Below are 25,146 nucleotides of genomic sequence, written 5' to 3'. Positions count from 1 at the left end.
AGGAGATTCCTTGAAGGAAAAATTACTCACAAGATACAGAGAGAATCATCTGAACGGTGTCCTCTCCAGCAGTGTTGTTAACCCAACAAATGTATTTTCCCCGGTCATCTAAGCGCACCTTGTTGATTCTCAGTAATCCGGCTGCCAGGATATAAATTCTATCGTTATAGCGTAAAGGCACTAGCTGGTCCTTTTCTTCTTTGAACCATCTGAAAGCAAAGCGTTCAGATTCAGTTCATTGGATGTATAATGGTTTAACACTGGAAGATTTTGCTGAATTTAAGTCTAAAATTTTGAAAAATACAGTAGCCCATGCTGCGGTCCATTGCAAAAACACCGAGACTTGATTGTAAGTTTTACACAAACTGATTGCGAAGGACGCACGAGCCGTACGACAGCAACATACAAAACTTACAATATGTTGGGAGTTTTTTGCCAAAGTGCGTTAAAAAACTCCAACATATCGTAAGTTTGGTATGTTTCTTCAATTTGTACTGATCTATAAAAGAAACACCTAATTGGCATAAAGCTTCATTTTTCAATTTTAAGTCCCTGATGGTACACTACACTCGTCTTGAAAAAATGTAGGATGAACAATTGTTAGAACTCTTGTCCAATAGCATAGAGAAAAATAAAGAATGTGTTTGCATCTTGAGGGTTGTGTACCCTGTGACTTAGGTCGGTACAACCTGGTCAGCAAACTCCGGAATTCTAAGTATGAAACACAGACCATAACATCCGATTTTTTTGCTTAAATCAACTCTTGATATAATTTTAAACACTTTAGGTTGAATGCATTTTTTCCATAAACTACACCATTTCCAAGAAAATCGATGATAAAAGTCGCCATACCGACCTACGTCATTAAAAAAATTCCAAGATGCCCGAAACGCAAACACCTCCTTTTTTTTCTCTATGGTAAAATAGCATTTTATCAGGGAATAATTGAAAAACTGTGAAAGGAGATACACAATTTTTACTTTAGACAGCAGCATGAAGGGCCTCTGAGAGAACCTGATTAGACACTTAGTGGATACAAGAAAAATGGGTCTTGTGGTGCAGCATCAGCCAATTCAGACAGGTATATAATGCGACTCTTTCTACTGTTTTCTTTCCCCCATTTCTTTCTTTTGGAGCCGCAAAATTTACTGAGAGATGCTTTGCAGATATTTATTATTCAGTCAGTAAGTGCATTTAATTAGCGTTGAAAGGTCGCTCAACTTTTTATAATATGTGTAGAAATATTTACTGGATTGTCATCTAAAAAGCCAAACATCTTTTAGAGACCCTCTTTTATGACAAGATTATTATAGTTTCCTTCCTACTTACATATGCATTATCCGTCCTCAATACCTTTTTCGGTACCCATGAGGGTGCTAGTCTTATTTCCTGATAAAAACTATGATCCGTTTACCCTGAAAGTTTCCATTACCTCATTTTGGCTGTCAAAAGACCTTAAGGTAATTTGATGGACGCCATATTTTGTGTCAGAACGGCATGCGATATATCGAATCAATTGGCTCCATTTTTTCAGCTACTCGTCGATTTTCTCCAATTTTTAGATGGCAATTCTGTTGTCAAGATACCAAAGCACTCACCAATTTTAACAAAGAAATTCAACGTAATAAAGGCATGGTTTTTTTAGAGAGAAAATATCGCATTCGAGTGCAGTTTCGATATCAGTATCGAATGCAATGTTTTCTCTCTAAAAAATCCACGCCTTTATTACGTTGAATTTCTTTGTTAAAATTGGTAAGTGAGTGCTTTAGTCTCCTGACAACAGAATTGCGATCTCAAAATTGGAGAAAAATGACGAGTGGCTGAAAAAATGGAACAAATTGATGCGATATATCGCATGCCGTTCTGACACAAAATATGGCGCCCATTGAATCATCTTAAGGCCTTTTACCGGCTGTTAGTCTACAGTTCTTCTCAAAATGTACGATGAAAGCTAAGAGCTGATATCATATTGATGAAGTATTTATACTGTTACATTGAGCTTCAGTGCATTTCTTGAATTGGTATGTTTGCAAATACGTACCTGTATGATGGGATTGGATAGGCTTGAGCAACACACGGTAGCGTGACATCCTCACCCAACTTTACTTGTTTTTTTGCATGTTTTTCTACCGATATTGTTGGCTGGACGCTCTCCTTTGGCTCTGGAAAATACGACAAAATTGTGAGATTTTGACAGAATGAGAATATATGCTTCGACAAGGTTACAATCTTTTTTAAATTTTTATTTTCTTCAATTTCTAGAGGAAATCTATCAAAAAAATCTGCTGTTTTACTGGGTTTTTTATTAACTAATGTACCTACTGACATTTAGAGCTGTTCAAAAAATAATAAACTTGTAATTTTGGATTTATCAATATCCTTCAATCCTTGTAAGGCTTTTGTGATGTCGACCTCTATTCTTTAGATACAAATTTTTAAGAGCAGCCCAAGACAATGATAAGAGTGGAAAAACAAGGATGAAAAAACAGGAAACAAGGCTAAAAATACACAATTTATGAACCCGAGACGTTTCGACTCAAACCTAAGTCATTTTCAGTCAGAAATGAAATATGAGAGAGACCAGTTATGCGCCGTGCTAAATTAGATGCAGCGTTTTTCTTTACATTCATGGGTTGAACAGATAAAAAATTATGGTCATTACATTAATTTTCTATCTGTTCAACCCATGAATGTAAAGAAAAACGTTGCATCTAATTTAGCACGGCACATAATTGGTCTCTCTCATATTTCATTTCCGACTGAAAATGACTCAGTTTTGAGTCGAAACATCTCGGGTTCATAAATTGTGTATTTATAGCCTTGTTTCCTGTTTTTTCATCCTTGTTTTTCCTCAATTCTTTGACATGTGAAAAAAAATAGCGAAACGCTCTCCTCCAACCGGAAGAGCATTACATGTTTTATGAACGCACCTTTCTATAAGTTTTTTTGTTAATATTTATGCTCATTACCTACCTGTGATGATGATTCTCCCAGGATACACACTTGACTGTGTTTCGCCAGTAAGTCGATGAACGGTTCGACAGACAAAATTTTTGTAGCCATCTCCTGGCCCAGCATTGAAGATATAAATCTCTCCAGAGTCCAACACTGCATACTTGCCTCCTGTAATCACAAATAATGTAGATGAAAGTGTATGAAAAAATATAAGAGGTTAGATTTGTGGTAAGGATGGTGGATTGGTGATTTATCAATTATGTGTGAGTAGAATTTTGCGAGAAACTTGACGATACGAAGAATTGAGCTGTGATGTTCATAAATGACTCCTGCGTAAGTTGGAGCTTTAAAGGTGTTGTAGTACCTAAAGGACTGTGCAAATTTGACCTCTATGTCTGTTCGTTAGACATCATTAAGTCCAATACATTGAGAGAGGCCATCACAGTTAAGTGACTACTATGCGTTAAAGATTCAGCTTAAAGCTGATACTTCAATACAGAGGGAAAAAGCTCACACATAAGCACAATTTTCCATCAAAGAGATATGCTGTTTGGTGCGACACTAGAAACAACCATTCAGGAAGGCAACTGCAGTCGTGTTCTTGCTACCAAGCTCGGAGAGATCGTTTCGCTGAATGGTTGTTACTAATGTTGCACCAAACAGCGTATCTCTTGGAAGGGGAATTGTGCTTGTGTGTGAGATTTTTGCGTCTGAATTGAGATATTAGCGTTAAACTGAATTTTTAACGCTTATTGGCTAAAAAACTCCAACATCCTGCCTTACCACCTGTGCGTCCACTGCATTTAGTTACTTTAAACAAAGTTGGTCATGCCGCTTTGAATTCTGTGTTTACCTAACCCAATTTTTCACCAATATCGCCTCTCCTGACAAAGTTGGCAGACACTGTGCAGGTGGTAGTTAGGTACGCCCATTGAATTAACTTGAGTTGGAGCAGACTTCGGCAGCTGATCAACCACAAATACTTGGGCCACCGTATCTAAAGTTAACTTAGAGGTGTCGTCAGCTAAGTTGACGGTTGTTTACTTTTGGTTTGCAAGCGCTAACGACGAATTTGGGCTTCTGAACAAAGCGGCGTTCGCTACAATCCACACTGAAAACATCAGTCTCATGATCGTGTCGTAAAAAAATACTTATCAGTTATGATTTGCGACTTTTTTGTGGTTGTGATTTCTGTGTGGCTAAAAATTAAAGTATTACAAGGTTTGAAAGTATTTAAAAACTTATCTAAGCTTGTGTTCTTGCTTCTGAGAGAGTCAGATGTTTTAATGTGGATAGTACTGACGCGAAAACGCCTGCAAACCGAAAGTAAACAACTGTCAACTTAGCTGACGACACCTCTAAAACTATGCATTGGACCGAACAAAAGCACAGGATGAAGTCTACAATACCACAGGTTCAAAGGCTTGACGGAGAAGGCTAGGAGAAGCCAGTCGGCAGTCAGTTCAAAACTTGAGACGCTGTCAAGTTCAGAGAGAGGCAGAGGATCTTGTATCATAGCGCAACAGGAGCTACTAGGAGCTACAGCCATGAATGCGACGAATTCTCGCTCACATCACATCACATGCAATTTTAATATAATTAAAATAACTATAAACAAAACACACGTGGTCTCCATCTTTATTTACATCTTCTTCTTCCTCTTCTTTTGCGTGATTACTGATTTGGTTAAAAAAATGTCATTTATTCAAAATTCCAAATGATAGGAATTTCACGGCAAATTCTGAACTAGGCATTGTGATTGGTCGAGAGTGGTTCATTTCATAAGTTCCCAGTTTGACAAAAAAAAACCGCCGGAAATTTTTTTAAAAAAAATGTCCATCTCTGGTTGAGTGAAGCTGGCAACACTGTTCACCCGGAAACGGAAATGCGTACAACCCGGATACAGAAAAGCGCACAGATGAAAAATCCCCGCTATTTCCTCCCGCGCTTTTTTACCCGGAAACGGATTGCACACAGATATGAAATTTCCGTTATTTTCTCCCGCGCTTTTTTACCCGTAAACGGAAATGCACATAGATTTAAAATTCCCGCTCTTTTCTCCCGCGCTTTTTTACACGGAAACGGAACTGCATACAGATAATTGAATTCCCGCTCTTTTCTCCCGCGTTTTCTTACCCGAAAACGGAAATGCACACAGATTTAAAATTTCCGCGATTTTTTACTCGGAAACAGAAATGCATACAGCTAATAAATTCCCGCTATTTTTTCCCGCGCTTTTTAACCCGGAAACGGATATGGTTTACATTGGTTTTGAACTAAGCCGATTTTTTTTTTGCAAAAGTCTACTTAGGTATACATAATGCAATTTAAAAACGCCACATCTTCAACCCGCCGTGGACATATTTCTAACGGGCAAATCTGCTAAAATTGAAGAAATAAATTTCCCGCGGGAAATAATAAGCGTGTTCTTTCCCATTAAATAAAGAGTGTTCGTCGGGTGACTTATGAAAATAAAACGCAGGCGTTCAGACGGCCCCGCACTCTTGTATTTAACTGGGGCTTTTATTTTCTCTTTGCTACACCTTCAATAAGTCTATTTGCCTTACTACGCTAGAGTCAACGCCAAATAAGTTTACGCACTACTAGGTTGCGACAGAAGATCGTCTGACGTTAATTTTACATGTTCAGTTTACGCAAGAAACAAGATGGCGGATCTTCTGTCGCAGTCCAAAAGTGCATGAACGCATTTGACGTGGACTCTATCAATGAAAATAAACTTTACCTCGCTCACAAACTCCTCGCGGCCGGCGAGGCGCGGTGGTGTCATTCATCAAAGCTGTGAGCGCGACGAAAACCAAAACGCCTTCAATTTTTCGGTAAGCAACACGGACATCCGCGGAACACGAATAGTTGTATCAAGGCGTTGTGTACTCAAAGATCGGGAAATCGAGCGGGTTTTATGCTGTGATTGACGTTACTGCTAGCCAAACAACCGTCGTCCATTTTAGTCGAACTAAGCATTGAAATAATTGTAACATTTTGCTCAGGAAACAACTGCTTTTCTCAGTAAAGAATAAAATTTGTCTCGCAGTTGGCGACACATAACCAACCAAGAATGTTCGCTCATTATTACGGTTTCATGTTTTTGAATATAATGATATCCTATTCTGATTTTTTTTCTTTGCTTGCAATTAGTGCAAACACACGGATATCAATTTTATCGCTTTATCTCCTCGGATCATAACAGTTTTGCTGCAAAACGCTCATGGCCACCGACGACGACGATACGACTTTCCTTTATGTAGTGTGGAATTTGCGGTTTTTATTATTTAAAAATATTTTCGGTGCACCGAGCTCCTCGAGACGATAAACTAGGGTGGAAGGGGGGGGGGATCGGTAGTGGGGGTTGAAGGAGAGAAATATTGAATGAAAGAGAACGATTTCCTAGTGTGTTTTCGACCCGGTAACTTGCGGCGACGATATACAATAATTTTTATATCTACTTTTCTACTCTTTCGTTTAAGTCTCCAAGCATACGCACGTTCAAACAAGCGGTTGCGCTGAAGGATTGTAATGATACATCGTCACCTTCCGGCCAATGTATTACAGGCGCCATGCGACGTTTCAAAATTTTCGCCGCCATTTTATTTTTTTAATGAAAAATTGTTGGTTGAATCTGTTTGAAAGTTTCTCTGGATTTAATTGGAAGCACAAAACAAATTCACGCCGCAATCACACGCTGAATGTGGGAGTCATCGGCCCGATGCCTGAATTGGACGTATTTCTACCAAACAGACCTATGTGGAGGTGAGAAATAAGGGGTGTGCTCTAAAAAGCTGCATAAGAAGCAATGTAAAAGTGGGCGTGATTCCTTTTGAAGAATTGGAAAAGGAGGATTTTACATTCTATCAAACAGACCTATGTGCCAACAGAATGCGGAACTCATGAGCCGCGGGCATGGCAAGAGAGCGTTGTAGACAGGGCTCATGAGTTAAAGTGCCCCGACGACGATGTCCCGCTGCCGCGCCCTCGAGCTTACCCTCGTTCGTTGCCACTGACGTCACTGGCGCTTTATTATTCTCATTCACTCATACGGCCAGAGAACTAACGAGCACACCCCATATTTCTCACCTTCACATAGGTCTGTTTGGTAGAAATACGTCCATTTGGCTTATGCACCGGCAAATTCGCCTCAGGTTTGGATCAACTTGCACTGCTAAGCGGCAAAGTGCTCGCCACGCTAATGTGAAATCCGGTTCGCGTCGACTTGGATGTTACTTATTAATGCATTTAACATATTTATAAATGCCGCGTAGGGAATTGAAGGATTATTTTTTTCAAAAATTAAGAGTGAGGGTTGCATTTTGATGCACGTAATTGAAAAGGGCTCCATAAAACTTGTTTTTTCTTAAAGGAAAAAGCAGACCCCAGACAGAAATTAATTTAACATGGTGTACAGTACAGTTAACATCCTTTAGTATAAATTACGTAAGACCTTTTTCCCATTTTTAGACCCCCATACACCTCCTTGTGCAGCACCGTAAGGAATCCCTTCCCCCCCCCCCCCTCTAAAAATTACGTAAGGCTCGAACTGACCCCCCCCCCTTTTTTCAATTATTGCAGATCGAAGCATTATGTTTCCGCGTTGGAAAAAATGACATTTTTAAGCCAAAATTTTTATTAGTGAAACTATATTTTTGGAGTAAGTTCACAGGAAAGATTAATGATGTAAGTAGTTTAAGAAACAAAAATACGGAGCAAAATTGAAGACTTTTTTGGCCTTGGGAATAAATAGTTAAAAGTATAAAGTTGACATAAGGATGAAGTCACTACTCATCATCCCACGGAGTGGAGAAGTGGAAATCAAACAATCGGTGGTTTCCTGATTTCCTCTATTTCATCTTCAATTTTATTATCAACCTGACTCAAGGTCTACGCGTTCTCTCAAAAGTAATTTTTGCCCTTTACTACCCTTTCCTCAGTATAAAGAGAATTAATCTGGAAAACATTTTGCGGTGAACAACTACATATGCTATTCTTGGTTTTTTTTTTTTATTTTTTTTTATCAGATCTCTTGTCTGCATAGGGAAATTATGGACGCGTATGCTGTTGATGAAAAAAGTCAAAAAAATCTGCATTGCAAAATTCAGTCCAGCTGAGAATTGGGTTATGCGGAATAAACTATCAAGATCTTAAGGTTTGTTTTCGAACAAAATTTCGATAAATTGATCATTTTAATACGCGAATAAAAGAAGCGTCTGTGCATGTTGAAATATCAATTCAAATCAAACAAAACACAATCGGACAGGTCAAAGGAAATGAATTATCTTGGGGAATAAAATTGATATCTCAGCCCAGATGAATGATGAGAATTCGTTATTTCTTTAAATGATCTTCCAAATTATTTTTAGGAGTCTAAGAAGTACAGGAGTCAAATCATTATTCATTTTATCTGAAATACGTCATTAGTTTGATGCTTAGTCATTTCACATGACGTTAAGCAAAATTCAATTGACATTTACCGAACTGCTTTTTATATTTTCATCAAAAAAAAAAAATAAATAAAATAAAATAAAAATAAAAACAAGAAGAAATGTATGTAATTGTATACTTTTCCGCTTAAGATTTCCAACCAAACTCATAAAAATTATAAGTACAAAATTTCTTGGAATGATTGACCCTTACATTATGTATTACACTAGATTGTCACATAAGAAATTTATTACGCAATGTGTTTCATAAATAAATAAGAAAAAAATGACTCTTTCTCATTGCATTCCTGAAATGTCAAATAGTACTTTCAAAGCTATTTTAAATTAATAATTGAAAATGGACACGCAGATGCTAAAAAAAAGGTGCGGTTCATGTGTTCGATGTGTTCTTTGTGTTTGGTGAGTTTGGTGTGTTTGGTGCGTTTGGTGTTTGATCTGTTTGATGTGTTCGGGGTGTTTGCTGTGTTTTGTGTGTTCCATGTGTTTGATGTGTTTTCTGTGTTTGGTGAGTTTGATATGTTTGATGTGTTTGGTGTTTGATGTGTTAGTTGTGTTTGGTGTGTTTGGTGTTGCGTTTAGTGTGAAGCCCCCAAAGTGTTTGGTGTAGAAAGTTCTTCAGCCCCCTGATGGTTCGGCTCCTTGGGCTTGGGTGCCAGGTGAGGCAGTCCAGAGGGGTTGGGCTCCTCTGTTGCTAACGTCAGGGACACCTGATTGAAATTTCTTGTTTGTCGGGACGACATAGATGACATAGGTTAAAAGGTGGAGCGTGATTGGTCGGCTATGTCTTATCGCTGCTTTGTCGTGCCTTTGTCAGGTGGAATGATCGACAAGCTAACGGCACCTCTTAAGTTTCCGACAGTATGTCGATCATTCCACCTGACAAAGGCACGATAAAGCAGCAATAAGACATAGCCGACCAATCACGCTCCGCCTTTTAACCTATGTCATCTATGTCGTCCCGACAAACAAGAAATTTCAATAATCGCCCCGCTGACCTTTTGATTATCTGAATCCTCGCCTGACAAATTTACTCGCGATGAGTGTGCGACAGAAAATCAGCTGTTTCATTTCATCGCGGAAAATGGATACAATAATTAATTCTCTCGTACACCCTGAAAGTGCGTAAAACTCGCTTGATGTGAACTTTCGATGGCCGGAGCTGGCAAATTAATGAAGAATTAAGAAATGACTCAACAACTCTGGAATTGTAGCGCTGGGCGCAGGAAAGGAATTTTTGCACGCGGTGTCGCAGTATCTCCGCGAACGTTTCATCCATTATAATTAAAGCAAATTGTGTGAAATTCGTCGAAACTTTTACTGAACTTTTTCATAATTTTACGATGCTAAAAACGAAAATTTTCAGAAACTTCACTGAACAGTCTCCTCTCTAAAATGTTAATTAGCAGAGAAGATTTTGAGACACCGTAACCAAGAAATACCTTTCTGCACCTAACGCCTCAATTACCTATTCCTTTATATTATTCAGAATGATTTTTTTTTTTTTTTTTTTTTTTTTTTTTTTTTTTTTTTTTTTTTTTTTTTTTTTTTTTGAGTTTTGCGTCATCATCACAAAATTCCATTTAAACATCGATTCAATTTCAATGGCCGAATCGACTGGTCAAAGAGGATAAGGGCCCCTTTTTTGAGAGGCTCTTCGCGAGCGGAAATCGTGATATTTGATCTCGTTGTTTTACCATCGATATCAAAACCCATATTGTCACTAAATCGGTAATGGGGTTTAAACGCCACAGGGGCTTGTTATATAACCGCAGCTGATAACGCAGCTGATAACGCAGCTGATGGCAGCTAGCAATTCTCCGAGACCAAAAGATCGAATAGATTCTTTTACGACAATCTTTCGCGTGGATCGATTCATTTCACCTGGAATCGAATCGAAAGAATCGGTTTCTAATATTCCTAACTTTTGAGTTTCTTTTCTCCCGGAAGTTAACAACTTGATTGAAAATGAGGAAGATTCTATACAAACATACATATCTCCTGAGAGCTTATCATTGGAGAATTTGCAAGGGTCTGAAATTTGATGAATTTCCTGTTTAAGTGGAATCCTCTGAGTGAACTGAACACGAAGATACCCTTGATTCATAAATTGAGCGATTATTAGAGGAGATTTGACAAAATAACCGATTCTGCTAAAATACATGTGTTTAAATGGGAAATGCCGCCAGATGACGTTACAAGGCGGCGCATTTTCTCACTTTTAAATCAATTTTTCTCCAATTTCCCATGTCAGAAAAAAATTATGAAAAATATTGCGAACTCAGCCCATTAGGCACTTTCAGATGAAGCAATAAAAAAATTGCGTGCAAATTCTCCATTCGCCTTCATTTGCGTCCCGATCTTCTCCGATTTTTTCCACCTCTTTTTGCCTACTCACAAAAGATCGGATCGGCAAGAGAACGATCCTATGTCACGTGATGATGCGTGTGGATCGGACCGGCTGGATCGGATCGTGATATCACGATTCCATCGGAGAAAAATGGAAATACTGGATACGATCGATTTCAATCAAAAATCTCCACACTCTAATTACTATTCTGTAATCAACTGTTATCAGACAAATTATTTATATTTTTCCATCATTCGTTTTGTTTACAAACTCGATCCACAATGCCATAAAAGATCGTCACGTGACGATCTTGAATCGATTCAGAATTGTCACATGATAAAAAGCGTATATTATTGGCTAATTTTGAAATTTCAGATCGGCGGGAAAGATCGGATCGTTGGATCGATCTTTTGAGAGATCGATTCTTTTGACCCGATCTTTGAATCGGATCGATTCTCCCTAGCCGATTCAGATCGATCCGGGAGAATCGAGTCTCAGTCGAAGAATCGCCATCACTACAGAGGACTTTCGACCAATCACGGAGCACCACATTTCATCAACGATGTACACGTGTCAGCAATAATGGCGTGGCGTGCATTGCGATGTATCGATTAATCTACCACTATGAAATCGATCTATAAACAGGGTGTTCGCAGCGAACACCTTATTAATCGATTCGTTACCATACGTTCAAAAAGTAAAATTCGATAATCGATCATCGCGCCTCGCCACTGCTACGTGTGGATTACCTATAAAAACATAACCTAACAGCTGACTGTCAAGGTTCGTCTAAATCCCGTAGACGTAAGACGCTACACCACATTACCCTCTCGCGAGGGCCCAGGAGTCCCACTCACAGTCAGTATTCCTCCGATTTATAAACTTTGTAAATTTTGGAGTTCAATGTGTGATCGCGATATAGGAAATAACAGTTATTCGCGTCTACTTTTGAAAGTGTCGTCATATCCATTTTTACCGCTGTCCAAAACTAGTGCATTTATCGTTGTTGAACATGGTGATCTTCGTTCAAGCGTATCTTTTCTTTATTAAAAAAAGAAAATCTGCGAATTAAATGAGTGAGTGCACTGCGGAATGTCCTCGTCCCCCGTAATGCACGCAACGAAAACTCGTGCCATCGGTGCTTAAACCCCCCCCCCCCCTCCAAGAAAAATTGGACCCATAACGGCGGAGACAAAAAAAGCGTTCTCGGCAATTTTTTGTAACGTTGAGGAAAATAAATGTTGTGTCAAGAGATGATCTGCTACTACATAAATAGTTCAGTTTTATGGTAACGGAAGTATATACAGAGTGGGACTAGAGTAACTGAAAAGTGTCTATAACTTTTGAACAAAATGAGAGAAAGGGTTCCGGTTTGGACCATTACCATTGCTCATTGTGGCAAGGGGCTGATTTTTTCAATGCCATGTGATTCGGTTGCTACTAGATCCGTTAAGATCATTTCGTTCTAAGAAGCTTGAAGAAACGGAAATCAAAGATTTGCCTTGTTGGACGGATCTGGAAAAGTACCCCTAAGTCGTTTAATTTGATACTATCATCATCCCTGCGTGACCAAAAGTAGACCCGTGACAGCAATTTCATTTCATTCATAAATTTCATCGCATTACTATAGTATATCACAAACAAACAAAATGACACAAGTACCCTCGATACGACGTAAGGTGATCCTTATTTATTTTGAGGCGATGAATTTGGAAATGACCTCGATTTTTTCCCATCACCCTCGAATTTTCCGGAAAAGCCGAATTTCCCGGAAAATTGCACTTTTTGCCATTTTTGGGACTGTTGCCCCCTGCAAAATGTAACCGTAAAATTGTTCTCAAGTACAAGATACATCCCTTCCGATGTACTTTCAGCCGCTGAGTTCAAATGTGGCCTCTACATTTTTGCCCATCACCTCTCAGTTTTCCAGAAGAGCCACTTTTTCCCGAAAAAACGCGTAAATTTGACGTATTTTTGTCATTAATGCCGCATTTTTTTAATACATTTTTCTGGACCCATGGAAGCGTTATTCTTCTGTAGGTTTTATTTGGTATGTATTAACTTGTGATATAGTTTCGTGGGAAAATGTAATGAAGATGATCTTGTGTGATTGAAAGGTCTTGACCTATTTATTGTTATTGAATTATGTGCAGTGCAAAGGCATTGAGGGTAAGCGATATTCTGAACCTTCTTACGTTTTCGTATTTTGAACTGTTCAAGCCCACTATGACAGTGTATTAAGACCAAAATCGACTTTTCCCGAAAAATGGAAGGCAATGGGGAAAAAAGATCATATTTAGATTTAGCATCCTGAAATTCAAAAGAATGTTTCTCACGCGTCCAGCCTTTATAAAATAAAAACTGCATCCACGAAAAAAAGTTAAATACGCTTATTATTTTCCCGGGAATAAGAGGCTTTCTAGGTAACTGGAGGGTGATAGAGAAGAGTCGAGGTCATTTTCGAACTCAGCTACTCAAAATACATCCGAAAGATATATCTTATGCGTATGAGTTACATTTTACGTATACTAGGCAGGGTGTAACGGTCTCAAAAACATAGAATATTCCCAAAAGTACTCATTTTCTCGATGATGCTCAACATTCTCAGAACAATGGTGACGGATAGCAAATTCCTGATTCCATATTCGAGTTTTTCAACTTTTATTACGTGAGAATCAATTTATAACGCATGTGAAAAATTCTTTAAATTTCCCTAGAAGTGGGTACAATCCGGGAAAGCATTTTTACACCCCTGTCGGAATAATCGAATCTTCTAGAAAACTGGGGTGGATGGGGGAGGGATCAGAAACAAGTGGAGGTCCAATTTGAGTACAGTGACTCTTAACACATCAAGGCAGACCCAAAAAAGATTTCGGGAAATTTCTGAACTCTTTAGAACAGGAAAATCGTCGAAAAATTAACAAAAAAACTTGCTCTCCATTGGAAATTGACTTTTCCGGAAATTGGTGAACGAAAGAAAAAATCTTAGATCATATTCGGGTGCAGGTTTGTGGGTATTATAGGGATTTGGGTCTTAGTGTCCAGAGGGCATTTGGAGAGTAGTATAGAGCATTGCACATAGAATGTTGACATGTGAAGAATGACAATAATTATTAAATAGGTAAACGTTAAAAAAGAGAAAAATAAGATATTCTCTGTGAATGCATAAAAGTCAAACTTAAGATTTTTTAGATTTAGAAAGTAATGTAGGTATAAAAGTTCATTATTAGTAGGTCAAAAGTCAAAGGTGATTTTCTCAAATTATTTTCCCCATTACCTAGTAATTGGGTCTCAGGTATTTTACTCACAGGTCACGGAAAAATAATGTAGCGAAATAATAATATGATAATATGTGGGTGGTCAAGTATTCTGTTGAAAGGTAAACATAGAAGCTATTGCTAGATGCTATTGCTAGATAGCTATTGCTATCAATTAATTTGTGTGGATGCAGCCAAAATCAATAACAGGAGAGAAGATAATGATGTACCCTTGAGTTTGGGCAGCATCTATTACGTTTACCAAGTAATTTTGATCCATATTGTAAAGTCTTAAATGTCTTAAAACGAGTAGAAAAACAAGCGGGAAAGCTCTAATACGTGGGTATTAGAGAGCTCTAATAGAATACATGGGTATTAGATAGCTCTAATACGTGGGTATTAGAAAAGCGCCCTGCGGTCAGGGCAATTTCAGCGCAATGAGCACTGCATCCATTTAATTTGCTCGAATGTCAAATGGATATCTACAAAGAAAAACTGTGAATTCTTCATTTTTAACACCCTTTTTGCTCTGTAGACTACAGCGAAAAATAGTTCGCCCCCGATAGTGCAGCTCAGTTGCGGACTGTGAATAGCCGTCACCGAATTCCTTCAGTGACTTCGCGGTTCAAAACTGTAGCTCGGCTACGGACTGAGAATTGCCGTCTCGCGGTTCAAGGCTGAGTAAGTCTGTACCTTCGACCAAAGTGATTTGATTTCGTTAACGGCTCGCAGGATTCTGAAGGGTGGAAATTTAGAATTGACACAACCACGGCGTTTCACTTACAGTGATACCCCCCCTCCCCCCTCCCGGATTGGGTTTTGTCAAATAGAGACAAAAATTTGAAAATTGCCAATAAATTACTTGCTGAATTAAATATAATTTCGATCATAATATCTGTATTACTAGAAAACAATAATAAAGTATCAGTATTTCAAAAATTACATACGGAATTTTTGATCAAAATCACGATCAAAAAATTAAAGAAGAACAACAATAAACAAATTACCCGGGAGTCAGAGTCGTTCCTCATCCACAAACATTGTAGGACACAATTTACACTATTTACAAAACAAACATAATTGTTTACGAAACCGCTAATAGGGAGGAGGTAGTTCCTCCACCCCATACAAATTTAAAGCAATCACATCGCGGTCAACGTCCCGGCCCAAAACGAAAGTCAAAATCTCGATCCGCTCCTCCCCCCTCCATGAATGGTCGAAATCTTCGTACCGGACACTCCGAACAATCCGCCGCCTCCCGCCCTCGCGAAGGCCGGCCCGAAGACATAAAGACGGAGGGCTAAAAGCAAAAAATGAAGCTTCTTTTCAACCACCTCTACGATTGGCTAGAGGATTGGCGGCGAAATCGGGACAAGTTTGAAATTCAAATGTAGGGCGGGAACTAAATAAAATTGCGGAAACAAAGTATTCTAGGTTGATTTTTGCCCAAATTCACTTACCCACTCATATTTTTTTAACTTTAGGTTAGTTTTGGTCCGTCGTCGACCGATTAATTTCATTTGGGAGTAACGTTCATCTAGAACTGTAACGGCCTGTTTGAACCTGCAGAACCACCATGAGCAGAAGAAAAACTAACTTTATCTGAGATTACTGCCTGTTACCGAGCAAAAGTAGGTGTATTATAATAGGACGCAGTCCCAACTTTCTTAATATATTCGTTTTAGGCATTTAAAATACGTTTCGAAGAAGAAATGCGGAAAAATCAAGAGGACAAGTTCAAATCAAATTTCCGTTTGCCGCCATGGATTCCCGCGCTCATTTACACACTCACACAAGCACCCAGCGCCAAACCAGACTTCACTTTTTCCCCGTGCTTTTAGATACGAGCACTCCGTCTTTATGTCTTTGGGCCGGCCTTACACAACTCATGCAGCAGAGCCCCAAAATCGGGACACACCTGCTGCAAGTAGTAAATGCCGTTGGCCTCCGGATTGGCCAAGTGCAGGGAGCAAACGGAACGCAGATTGGGTGTTAACTGACGGGCCACCAAATGCCTCTTCGGCATGGAAACCCCGCAACATACCGCGGATCGGGGCAACACTCAGGGAATCATTCAAAGGGGTGGGAACCGTTTCAGATTCAAAAAATTCCAAGACATAGTTTACTGCATAACATGCAGCCAACATAATTAAGGGGAGCATGTTATAAAGCTCAGTGTGGTGTGGAAAGCGGAGGAAGCGAAAAAGGATAAAGAAGAGACACGTTCACACGTTGACTTCACTGGGCAATGGCAACGACTGAGTTTATCGCATATGTCGTCAACAAAGAAAATCGATAAAAATCGACCATTAGCGAACGATATTTAATATGTGAAACGGGGCCGTACATCTCATGTACGGACCCATTTTGGTCAAACTCTGGCTTCACGCGTAGAGTTTGCGACCTCTGTTCCGGCACATTCTTGCTCAGCTTGTTTTGGGTAGCGGCGCGAGGCGAGCTTTCTCGGGGCCGAATATTGGGCCCAATATTCGGTCTTGGCCATGGGTCGCCTCGTCCGCTGCTATAAAACAGCTGATCAATCGACGTGCCGGGGTCTAACGTTCATACAAGAGGCCCGCAGCCCTACGCGTAAGTAGTTGAAGTTTGAAGAAGTAGTTGAAGTTTGAAATAGTTGTTGAAGTTTGAAGTAGTTGTTGAAGTCAGAAGTAGTTGTTGTAAAAGTGTGTTTTGTTGTGAATAATATACATATCCCTACCCAAAAAATACTCTACAAACCGGCTTGTTCCTCAGCTCTACCCAGCCACCTGAGCACCCCCCCCCCCCCCCTTACAATATGAAACCGATTACAATGTAACACTTGAACCACTGCTCGTACGTACGAGCAGTTGTAATTTGAGCTACTCTACGTACAAAAATTAAATGGATAACAAGGTGATGGTTAATTCATTTTTATTGGAGCACATCAACTACATCACTGCTCTAACTTTATTTTCACCGAATCTCGAAACTCACCCTAACCCAAATTTATTTTTACCAATAAATCTAAATACGGGGACAAAGTGATCGCGATTTTTTTTTTTTTTTTTGGAGGACATCAACTATATCACTGCTCATGCATACTTTATTTTTCGCTAGTAGTTATACATCACTCTGACCCATAACAACGTTCTAGCACAAACAACTCAGCGGTAGAATATCTGCGTTTACGCTTCAAGAAGCGGGTATTTCAGCCAGACAGCTCAGATCAGTGCCCAAAATTGATGCTTGATGCCGGCCTTTACGGTACTGACGCAGCCCTCCTCAGAACCCTCTGTATCGCAGCCTTTTATCACAATCTGGACTGAGCCAACCAGCTACGCAGCCCCCTTTCACAACCTGGACAAAGCCAAGCAGTCAGACGGTATTCAAGTTGAAGTCGGCTCCAAAACTTTTCAATTTCCCGACTTTTACGGATCCATCCATCGGAAGGGAGGTAGTGACCGCGACCAACTATCCCTAAACAATATGACCAATAGTGCAGTAAGCCAATACTATGAATAGGAAAATGTACGAAACCACTACGTTAATCATTTAATACAATTATTACTCTAATTACTCATTCATTTTTCACTCTTGTAACGTATAGTGGTGGACGGCGTGGCGGCGCGACAGAGTGTGAGAACACGTGAAATACGATACCCAGGGTGATCCAGACCACCCGTCCACTATCTTTTTCTCGAAAACGGCGGAAAATTGAGCTTCGGGACAAAAACTTTCGATGGTAAACTGACCCCAAAGAATCGAATGAAAATATTTTCAGCCCCCCAAAATGGTCCCTGGGGGGGGAGCCCCCCCCCCCGTTTTTCGCGATTTTCAAATTGGAAGGGTATGTTTTGACTTTGGATTCGGAATCTACTGCAAAAAATAAGAACATTTGACTCTTTGCACTTTTTCCCTGAACCCCCATTTTTTGGAGTAATGGGGCATTCTCGGGGCAATTTTCAATTCGATGCTGCAAGCGGCCAAATTACCCAAATCCCAAAATCTAAACATCTTCTGAGAGGAGAGGTCAATACCTTTTTATTCATGTGGCATTTGACTCCTGTTGCTCCAAAGTTTTGGGGTCCACGACCCCCCAAAAATTTTGGGGCTTTGGAGGGCCGTAAGTCGAAAATTTCAAACAGCAAGGGCATGTTTTGACTTCAGATTTGGATTCTACGCAAAAAGTTACGTGGAAATGATATGGCGCATGGCCCCTGCCCGAGCTGCCAGAACCACCCAAAATCTAGGTACAATCAAGATCAGCAGCCTGGTGGCGCGCGAAGGTGCTCCTCCAGAGGTCGCACCCAGCGGGCCGATTATTGAAACTGATGGACAAAGCGATAGACAAAGAAAACATAGGAAGTATGGAGCGATCCTATTGGTTGACATGGTTGGTTCTTATAGACTAAGGAAGAAAATGATGGACTAACTGTCAGGTCTTCAGTGGGTTGCCGTTAGTTAGTCTATTACCTACCTTCTACGTCCATTGCCACCACCTGCTTCCACCAATAGGATACCTCCAAATCCCTTGTGTCGTCTTTGTCTATAGCTTTGTCTATAAGTTTCAATAATCGACCCGCAGCCTAGGCGGAGTTCGGTGAAGGGACCTGGCCGATCCACGAGAGATGCGTCCACGGGTCTGCTTACAAGTTCCTCGGGTCAGCAGATTTGGAGATGCATCTTCCCGTGGGAAAGGACGCCGTGGGCCAACGGACCGAGTTTAACAGAAAGGAACCAAGCCACATCAGCTATTGCCAAATTTAATCGGGCAATTTAATTTTTTACATGAAAACGGTTGTGCGGATTTTAGTGCAAATTTGAGTGAATTTTCTCCATAATACAAAGCAAATTCCTTAAAATTCTCAAAGGAATCCGCACGAACGTTCTCTCGTAAAAAATAAAATTTCCCTGTTAAATTTGGCAATGGCTGATGTGGCTTGGTTCCTTTCTGCTTGACGCGGTCCAACTGTGGAGCCCTTTAAAAACTGAGCGAAAGGCGCGGCCCTCAAGCGTCCAGCCCACCTACAAACTAGGGGCCTCAAAGAGGCTCATCGATGGAACTGTTGACTGTTGCCTTTCAAAGATCGTCGGGCCTAGAGTACCTATATTGAGAGAGTATGGCCACTGGGCCCCATGGAGAGGCTTAGGACCCAAAAATGGCGGTGCTTTGTTTTGGTTTTTGTGGATGGGAGGGGGGTCATTGCCAACTTTTGACGGTTATCACCAACCGCACTTGCTGCCAACCTTACTACATCTACGATAATTTTTCTCAAAAATTGCACACGATTAGCCTTAAAAATATGTAAAGATGTCGCAATAGTGAATTTGGGTAAATTTCTCGTTACGATAGGTAAGCAAAGAAAACTACATTTTGAGTCATTTTGCATTTCATTAATTTATGGCGTCCGCCATTAGTGGGTCCTAAGGGCTCCATTCAGCCTAAGATGGCTGAGCCAATCAGAGGTGGTAACCCCAGTGGCCATACTCTCTCAATATAGGTACTCTAGTCGGGCCGACGATCTTTGAGGGTAACCGATGTGTTCGGGATACATCACAGATCAGATCTTGAAATTTTCAAGGCATTCCGTGCAGAAATGGCTGAGAAATAGAAGAATTAGTGCCAGTTTGAGAGCCCCAGTTTGTACGTGGGCTGGACGCTTATGTCTCCTCGTGGCGTTCACCGAGTTGTACGGGTAAAAGTCGCCATTGGCACTCCCCTCCTTCCGGCCGGTCTGGGAAGCTCCCCCTTTGCGCCACGGGCCGAAGTGGTATCAACCTCTATCAATCTCTTTAAGTATTTGAGTCGTTGCGTCTTAAGTTCTCAAGTCTCCAAGTTCTCAAGTCTCTCTGAGTGGTTACGGAAGTTACGGAAGTCGTGACGTCACGGAACCACGATACGAGCTTTAGTGTTTTAAGTTACGTAGTGTTAAGTAGAAGTGTGTTAAGTTATTCTTGAAGGTAGTGTAAACCTTAAAGAACCATACCAGTGTTGGATTATTTACCATCCCGCTTCACCATGCACGCCCAGAAGCCAAGGTTTGTGGCTAGGTACATTAGGGATCTATGGGGTTTAGCGTTCGGAGGTCATTCGGAGAGCACTGGAAAAAAAAAAGAATCTTAAATTTGCCGCCAAGAAGTATTTCTTCTTGAATCAAGAATTTTGCTGGTTAATATAAGCTACTTTTTTGCTTAACCCAAGCATTATTTTTCTTGAATCAAGAAAAAGTCAGCTTAAAGCAAGATAAAGAAAATTCTTGGCGGCAAATTCAAGAATTATCATGCTTGATCCAAGCTACTTTTTTTTTCAGTGAGTAGTTTAGGGGCATTGCAAGATGTATTGAGATTTTCAGCTTTATGCTGAATTTTCAACGCACGTTCGCTAAAAAAACGGCCCATGCATCTACCGCAATCAGTTTGTGTATTATAGGTTTTAATGGCAGATCAATCGACAAATCTCAAAGCACGCCGCGCCAAGTGGCGGCCATGTTGTTCACAGTAACCGGTCAATACTGCGCCGGCGCCGTTGCATGAAGAGTTTGTTTTCACCTGGTTCTCCCTGAACAACAACACGGAAAACAGTTTAATGTTGCTTTCGCATTTATAATGTTAAAAAATGTGTGACAAGTATGAATGCTGATTTTACAATTTAAAAAAATGCTACGTTAACCACGTCTAGGTCTACGTAGAGGGCGCCCAATGAGAGGTTGGAGGGAGGGGATTGAAGCAGAAGTGCAAAGGTGCTCAATGCCCCAAGGTTTGTGGTTTGACAGAGAGCAGTTGAGGTTAGGAGTCGTAGAGCGCGAGGAAGTGCCATAAAGCGACCTATGTATGTATGTATCTACGTCTACTGTTAGACGAACAAATTCAATGTTGAAATAGCATTCTTTAAATGTAAAATCAGCATCTGATACTTGTAGCACATTTTTTTGAACAGTATAAATGCTAAATCAACATTCAATTTTTTCCGTGAAACAAAAAAAATTGAATGCAGCTAATTTTACTCGACTTTCATTATTATGCGAGGCTGCGTCGAACTCCCACGGTACAAAGGTACCTGATTGCCGCATGTGACACGTGTGAACGAAAGCTCTCCATGAATGACAAACAGAAAGAGGGAGATTGATTCAGAACGAGCGCGCTCGACTTACGTACCTGTGTCGGTATTGGGGTAGATGTTGACGTCGCCATCTTGAATCCATGAGGTCACCATGATGAACTCCGTGACGTGGTTCGGGACGCGGCACCGGAGCACAGCTGTGTTACCGCTGATCACGTATTCGTCGTAAACTTGCACCTCGTATTTGTGCTTCACCACTGCAACACACGGACACATCGGTATGATGAGAAAAGGGGGCATCGATTTATAAAACTTGTTCCCAGCATGACGATACTAGGTAGTCCACGGAAAGAATTTGCTTCTTTTTAAAACCACACGGGAAAAATGAAATTGCTGAAAAAAAAAATTGTAGTTAAAAAAGTGTACGACATATCTCAATAGAGATTTTACAATCAAAAAATGGTAAATCGACGGTGTATGTCGGCAATCACACAACTCGGTTTGCGACGTCGCAGACTTTCTGTCATACTTTATTTTTTAAACGGAAAACTATACTCAACGGCAATTCTTTACAACCGCTGTGATTTTTCTTCTCTGTGCGAAGAAAATTCTGCATAAACTTCGAGGAATGATGTCAATTTTTTCTCCTCTAAAAAATAACATAGAGGCGAAGATTTTTAGACACCACAACCGAGATATATGATTATGCGGACTTATGCCGTCGAAATGCTGTACTAATAAAAGCCATCCACTTTTGTAAAATGTACTTTTGAAACATGTCGGACATATTTTCGGACATTTTAATCGGAACAATTTAACTGCTAAATCAGCAATCCATTTTATTCTATGCAATATCAATTTTTTACAGTTGGACTCTATAGTCCTGCCATGGTATGGAAGAACGCCGTGTATCTAAGCTCCTAGACATAGCCATTTTCTCCGAAAAATCAAGAATTTGCAGGAAAATTTGTGAAAATTGTGCATCCGATTTTTCGGAGGATTTCTTTCGTACTTTAATCTAAAAAATCTGAAAATTTCAAGGGAAATATTCATAACTTTCCTCAAGAATAAATATTTTCTAAGAGGGTATTTGGCATCATTCGAATGCTCATACGACGTTTTTCCATAGCACGGCAGAGTAACAAGACTCTTCTGCCCTTTTTTCGTTTTTTTTGTGCTTTCTATTCCTCTCATTCTGGTAAATCTACATGCAAGGAAAAAAAAGGATGCTGACTTAACATTCTGGATGTAAAAAGTGCGCGACAACTCACAAAACGCTGAATTCATCGCCACAGCTGTTAGTTTTACATCTTGACATTGCTATAGTAACTGCTGTGGCGGTGAATTCAGGTCATACTTTTTTACATCCGGAATGTTAAATCAGCATCATTTTTTGTTTCGGTGTGGAAATCCATAGACGTGTTAGGAACAGGCCGACAGAGGATGTTCACATCCATATTTGAGGATGTAAAATTTTCAACCATTAACAACAATCATTAACCTCCCAAAACCCGATCGGATGCCCAAGCGTTTATAACACACAACGCCTAGATGCAACTATTCGTGTTCGACGGATGCCCGTGTTGCATACGAAAAAATTGAAGGCGTTTTGATTTCCATCCTGTTTTCAGCAGCGATGATAAAAGTGTGCGTCACCGTTGGTTGTTAGTAGCTGGTGAGTTGTTACTCCCATAAAAGAAAGCTTGAAGAGGGTGCTGGATGTTTTCAAACAGCGTCACGATAAAGTAATTTAATTGTGTAGTAAGCAGTAAAGTAAGTAATGGTACTTTCTTTTGGCGCAATAACTTTTATGAGGAGCCGCTTCATGTGTGCCGAGAGAGATGATTGGTTGATAAAAAATGATTCAACAATGTTGTATAAAAAAATGAATAAACATTTTAATATCTAACTGAGAATAGTAGTGTTGGAACAGTTTTTGGCTGTTCTCCAAATTTTTAAAATTATGGTTGTTAAAGCATGATGCAATTCCAATGATGCAGGACACATAATAATACTTTGTCTCCGAATCTTTCTCTCTGGACAACAACTCCCCATTGCTGACATCACCAGCTACATTACTCATTTATCCAAATTTCGAAATTAAAAAAATCTTTGTTCAGAATTCTCCAAAGTTTTTGAAATAAATGGGGGGGGGGCAATATGCCTCGAGGCCTGGTAGATCCGTTTCTTGTCAAAAATTCCAAGGAAACCCAGTATTTAAGCAAAATTTGTTCGATATCGTAATTTGGTCAATTATGGTTTTCAAAACAAATTATTTTTAAGAAGGCAACAAAAATGTGTCACTGAGCGCAAAATATCCGTTTTTGGCCCAAAATTTGTAGCGAAACTAGTATTTTAGCAAATTTCGTTCGTTATCCAAGCGAAGTTTCGGATCCACGATGATTATTCATGATTTTCAAACAGATTTGAGACAGCTGAAATGTGCCTGAAGGCGCAAAAGATCCGTTCTTTGCCGAAAAGGAGGGATATCGATGAGGACCGTATTCGGGCTACTCCTGGCTGAATTCCCTTAACTCTACAATTTTCCGCTTATTAAAGGTATGTGTGTTACGAAATGTTCGGTCAAAATTCGCTACATGTTACGAAATGAATTATGATTTAATTATTTCTGATCTCTTTTTGGGTCCGCAAAACCGATCTAAACATGGGTTTGAAGTTTTGAAATCCGAATCAGCAGAAAATTCGGATTTTCCGACATTTGACTGCAAATCAGCGAACCACAAGTAGCATTTTTCAACGGAAAAATCGCAATATATTGCGATTTTATCGGCGATAAAATCGCTAAGATCACCAACATCCGAGCGATTATCCTCGATCTTGTTGCAATATGATCACTATTTTATGGCCCGGCAATTAATCGCGACATTATCGAAACAAAAATCGCGATACATGGCGATTTAATCTCGATTTCATCGACGAAAACTGATCCCGATTTTATCGAACAAAAATTGCGATGCATAGCGATTTAATCGCCATAAATCGCAATTTTTCATTCGATAATATTGCAATAAATTGCCACCGATGAAATCGCGATAATCAACCGGTAAAATCGCTATTTATCGCGATCGCTGCTACTTGGGTCATGCAATCATGCAAATCATGATTGATTGCGTAGAACGTAGACCTTTAATGAGCGAGAAATCGTATAGTTAAGGAAATGGAGATGTTGCATGTGTGAGGAATTTGCGATTTTACCATTGATTCTTATATGAAAGTTCGCGAGAAACAGGATGGTGGTGGTTTTCTCTGAAATCATCTCCCAAGCTCAAAAAAAGCTCTGAAAGTGAGGCCAAAATGGAGGGGGTACACTGAAAAAAGAGTTTGATGCGCAGAACGAGAATCTAGTGCGGCGTACCAGAATTTTTTAGTTATAAACTGACGTCACGTACTGGTTTATGCCGCGCACCAAACAAGTTTGGTAAGCGGCACGATTCATCTCGTTTACACCATCATCCACGGCAAATCATTCCGAGCTGTTACAAAAATGGCCGTTGCGTTGAGGTATCAACTACAAAGGTTTCGGACCCTTTTTCGGGTGCGTCAATTTAAAAGTCCCCGCTTTAATTTAAATGATTATTCTATTTTCCCGCTTCTTGGGTTGATAGTGCTGCTATCTTTAATAATTGATGTTTTTGCTATGAACAGTAAGTAAGGCAGGTTGTTGTTGGTCTGGATTGTTATCAGTGTCTTCGTCATCAAAACATGCCAATATTCTTTCTTGTATCTCTTTGACTTTAAACATTTAATTCTAATTTCACCCTATCTCATGTTTACTCTAGTATTCAACAGTTTGTTACATTACTTTTCCTAACATCGTGTCTTATGTGTGGAAAACCGCGATCGTACCAAACCGAAGTTCCGGCCATTACCAAGTTCATATCACTCAGATCCCTCACAATACATAATATCGGTAGTTTTTAGCATGTTTATTCGTTAAATATAATTACAATCAAGGATATATTTATCTTGAACATGTTCGAACCTAATTGGTTTTGTGATGCCGTGAAGTTTTGAAGCTACTCTAGCTCCTAAGTGCACTTGCCCACAATGTCGACCGAGACCTTAATCTCTTTG

The 25,146-nt window shown here is 39.9% G+C and overlaps 1 protein-coding gene across 1 annotated transcript in view; it reads right to left on the bottom strand.

Annotated features, from left to right (window-relative positions):
• The window catches only part of Dscam4 (Down syndrome cell adhesion molecule 4), a 250,674-nt gene that overhangs the window by 38,904 nt on the left and 186,624 nt on the right, over positions 1-25,146 (bottom strand). The window contains exons 5-8 of the mRNA XM_072304740.1: positions 21,147-21,308; positions 2,974-3,123; positions 2,042-2,162; positions 31-209 (exon numbers count right to left, since the gene is read on the bottom strand). Coding sequence (XP_072160841.1) covers positions 31-209; positions 2,042-2,162; positions 2,974-3,123; positions 21,147-21,308 — 612 coding nt within the window. The remainder of the gene's footprint in view (positions 1-30; positions 210-2,041; positions 2,163-2,973; positions 3,124-21,146; positions 21,309-25,146) is intronic.

Source organism: Bemisia tabaci, chromosome 9, assembly GCF_918797505.1.
Source record: "Bemisia tabaci chromosome 9, PGI_BMITA_v3".
NCBI lineage: Eukaryota > Metazoa > Arthropoda > Insecta > Hemiptera > Aleyrodidae > Bemisia > Bemisia tabaci.
This window is presented reverse-complemented; position numbering and strand designations above follow the sequence as displayed.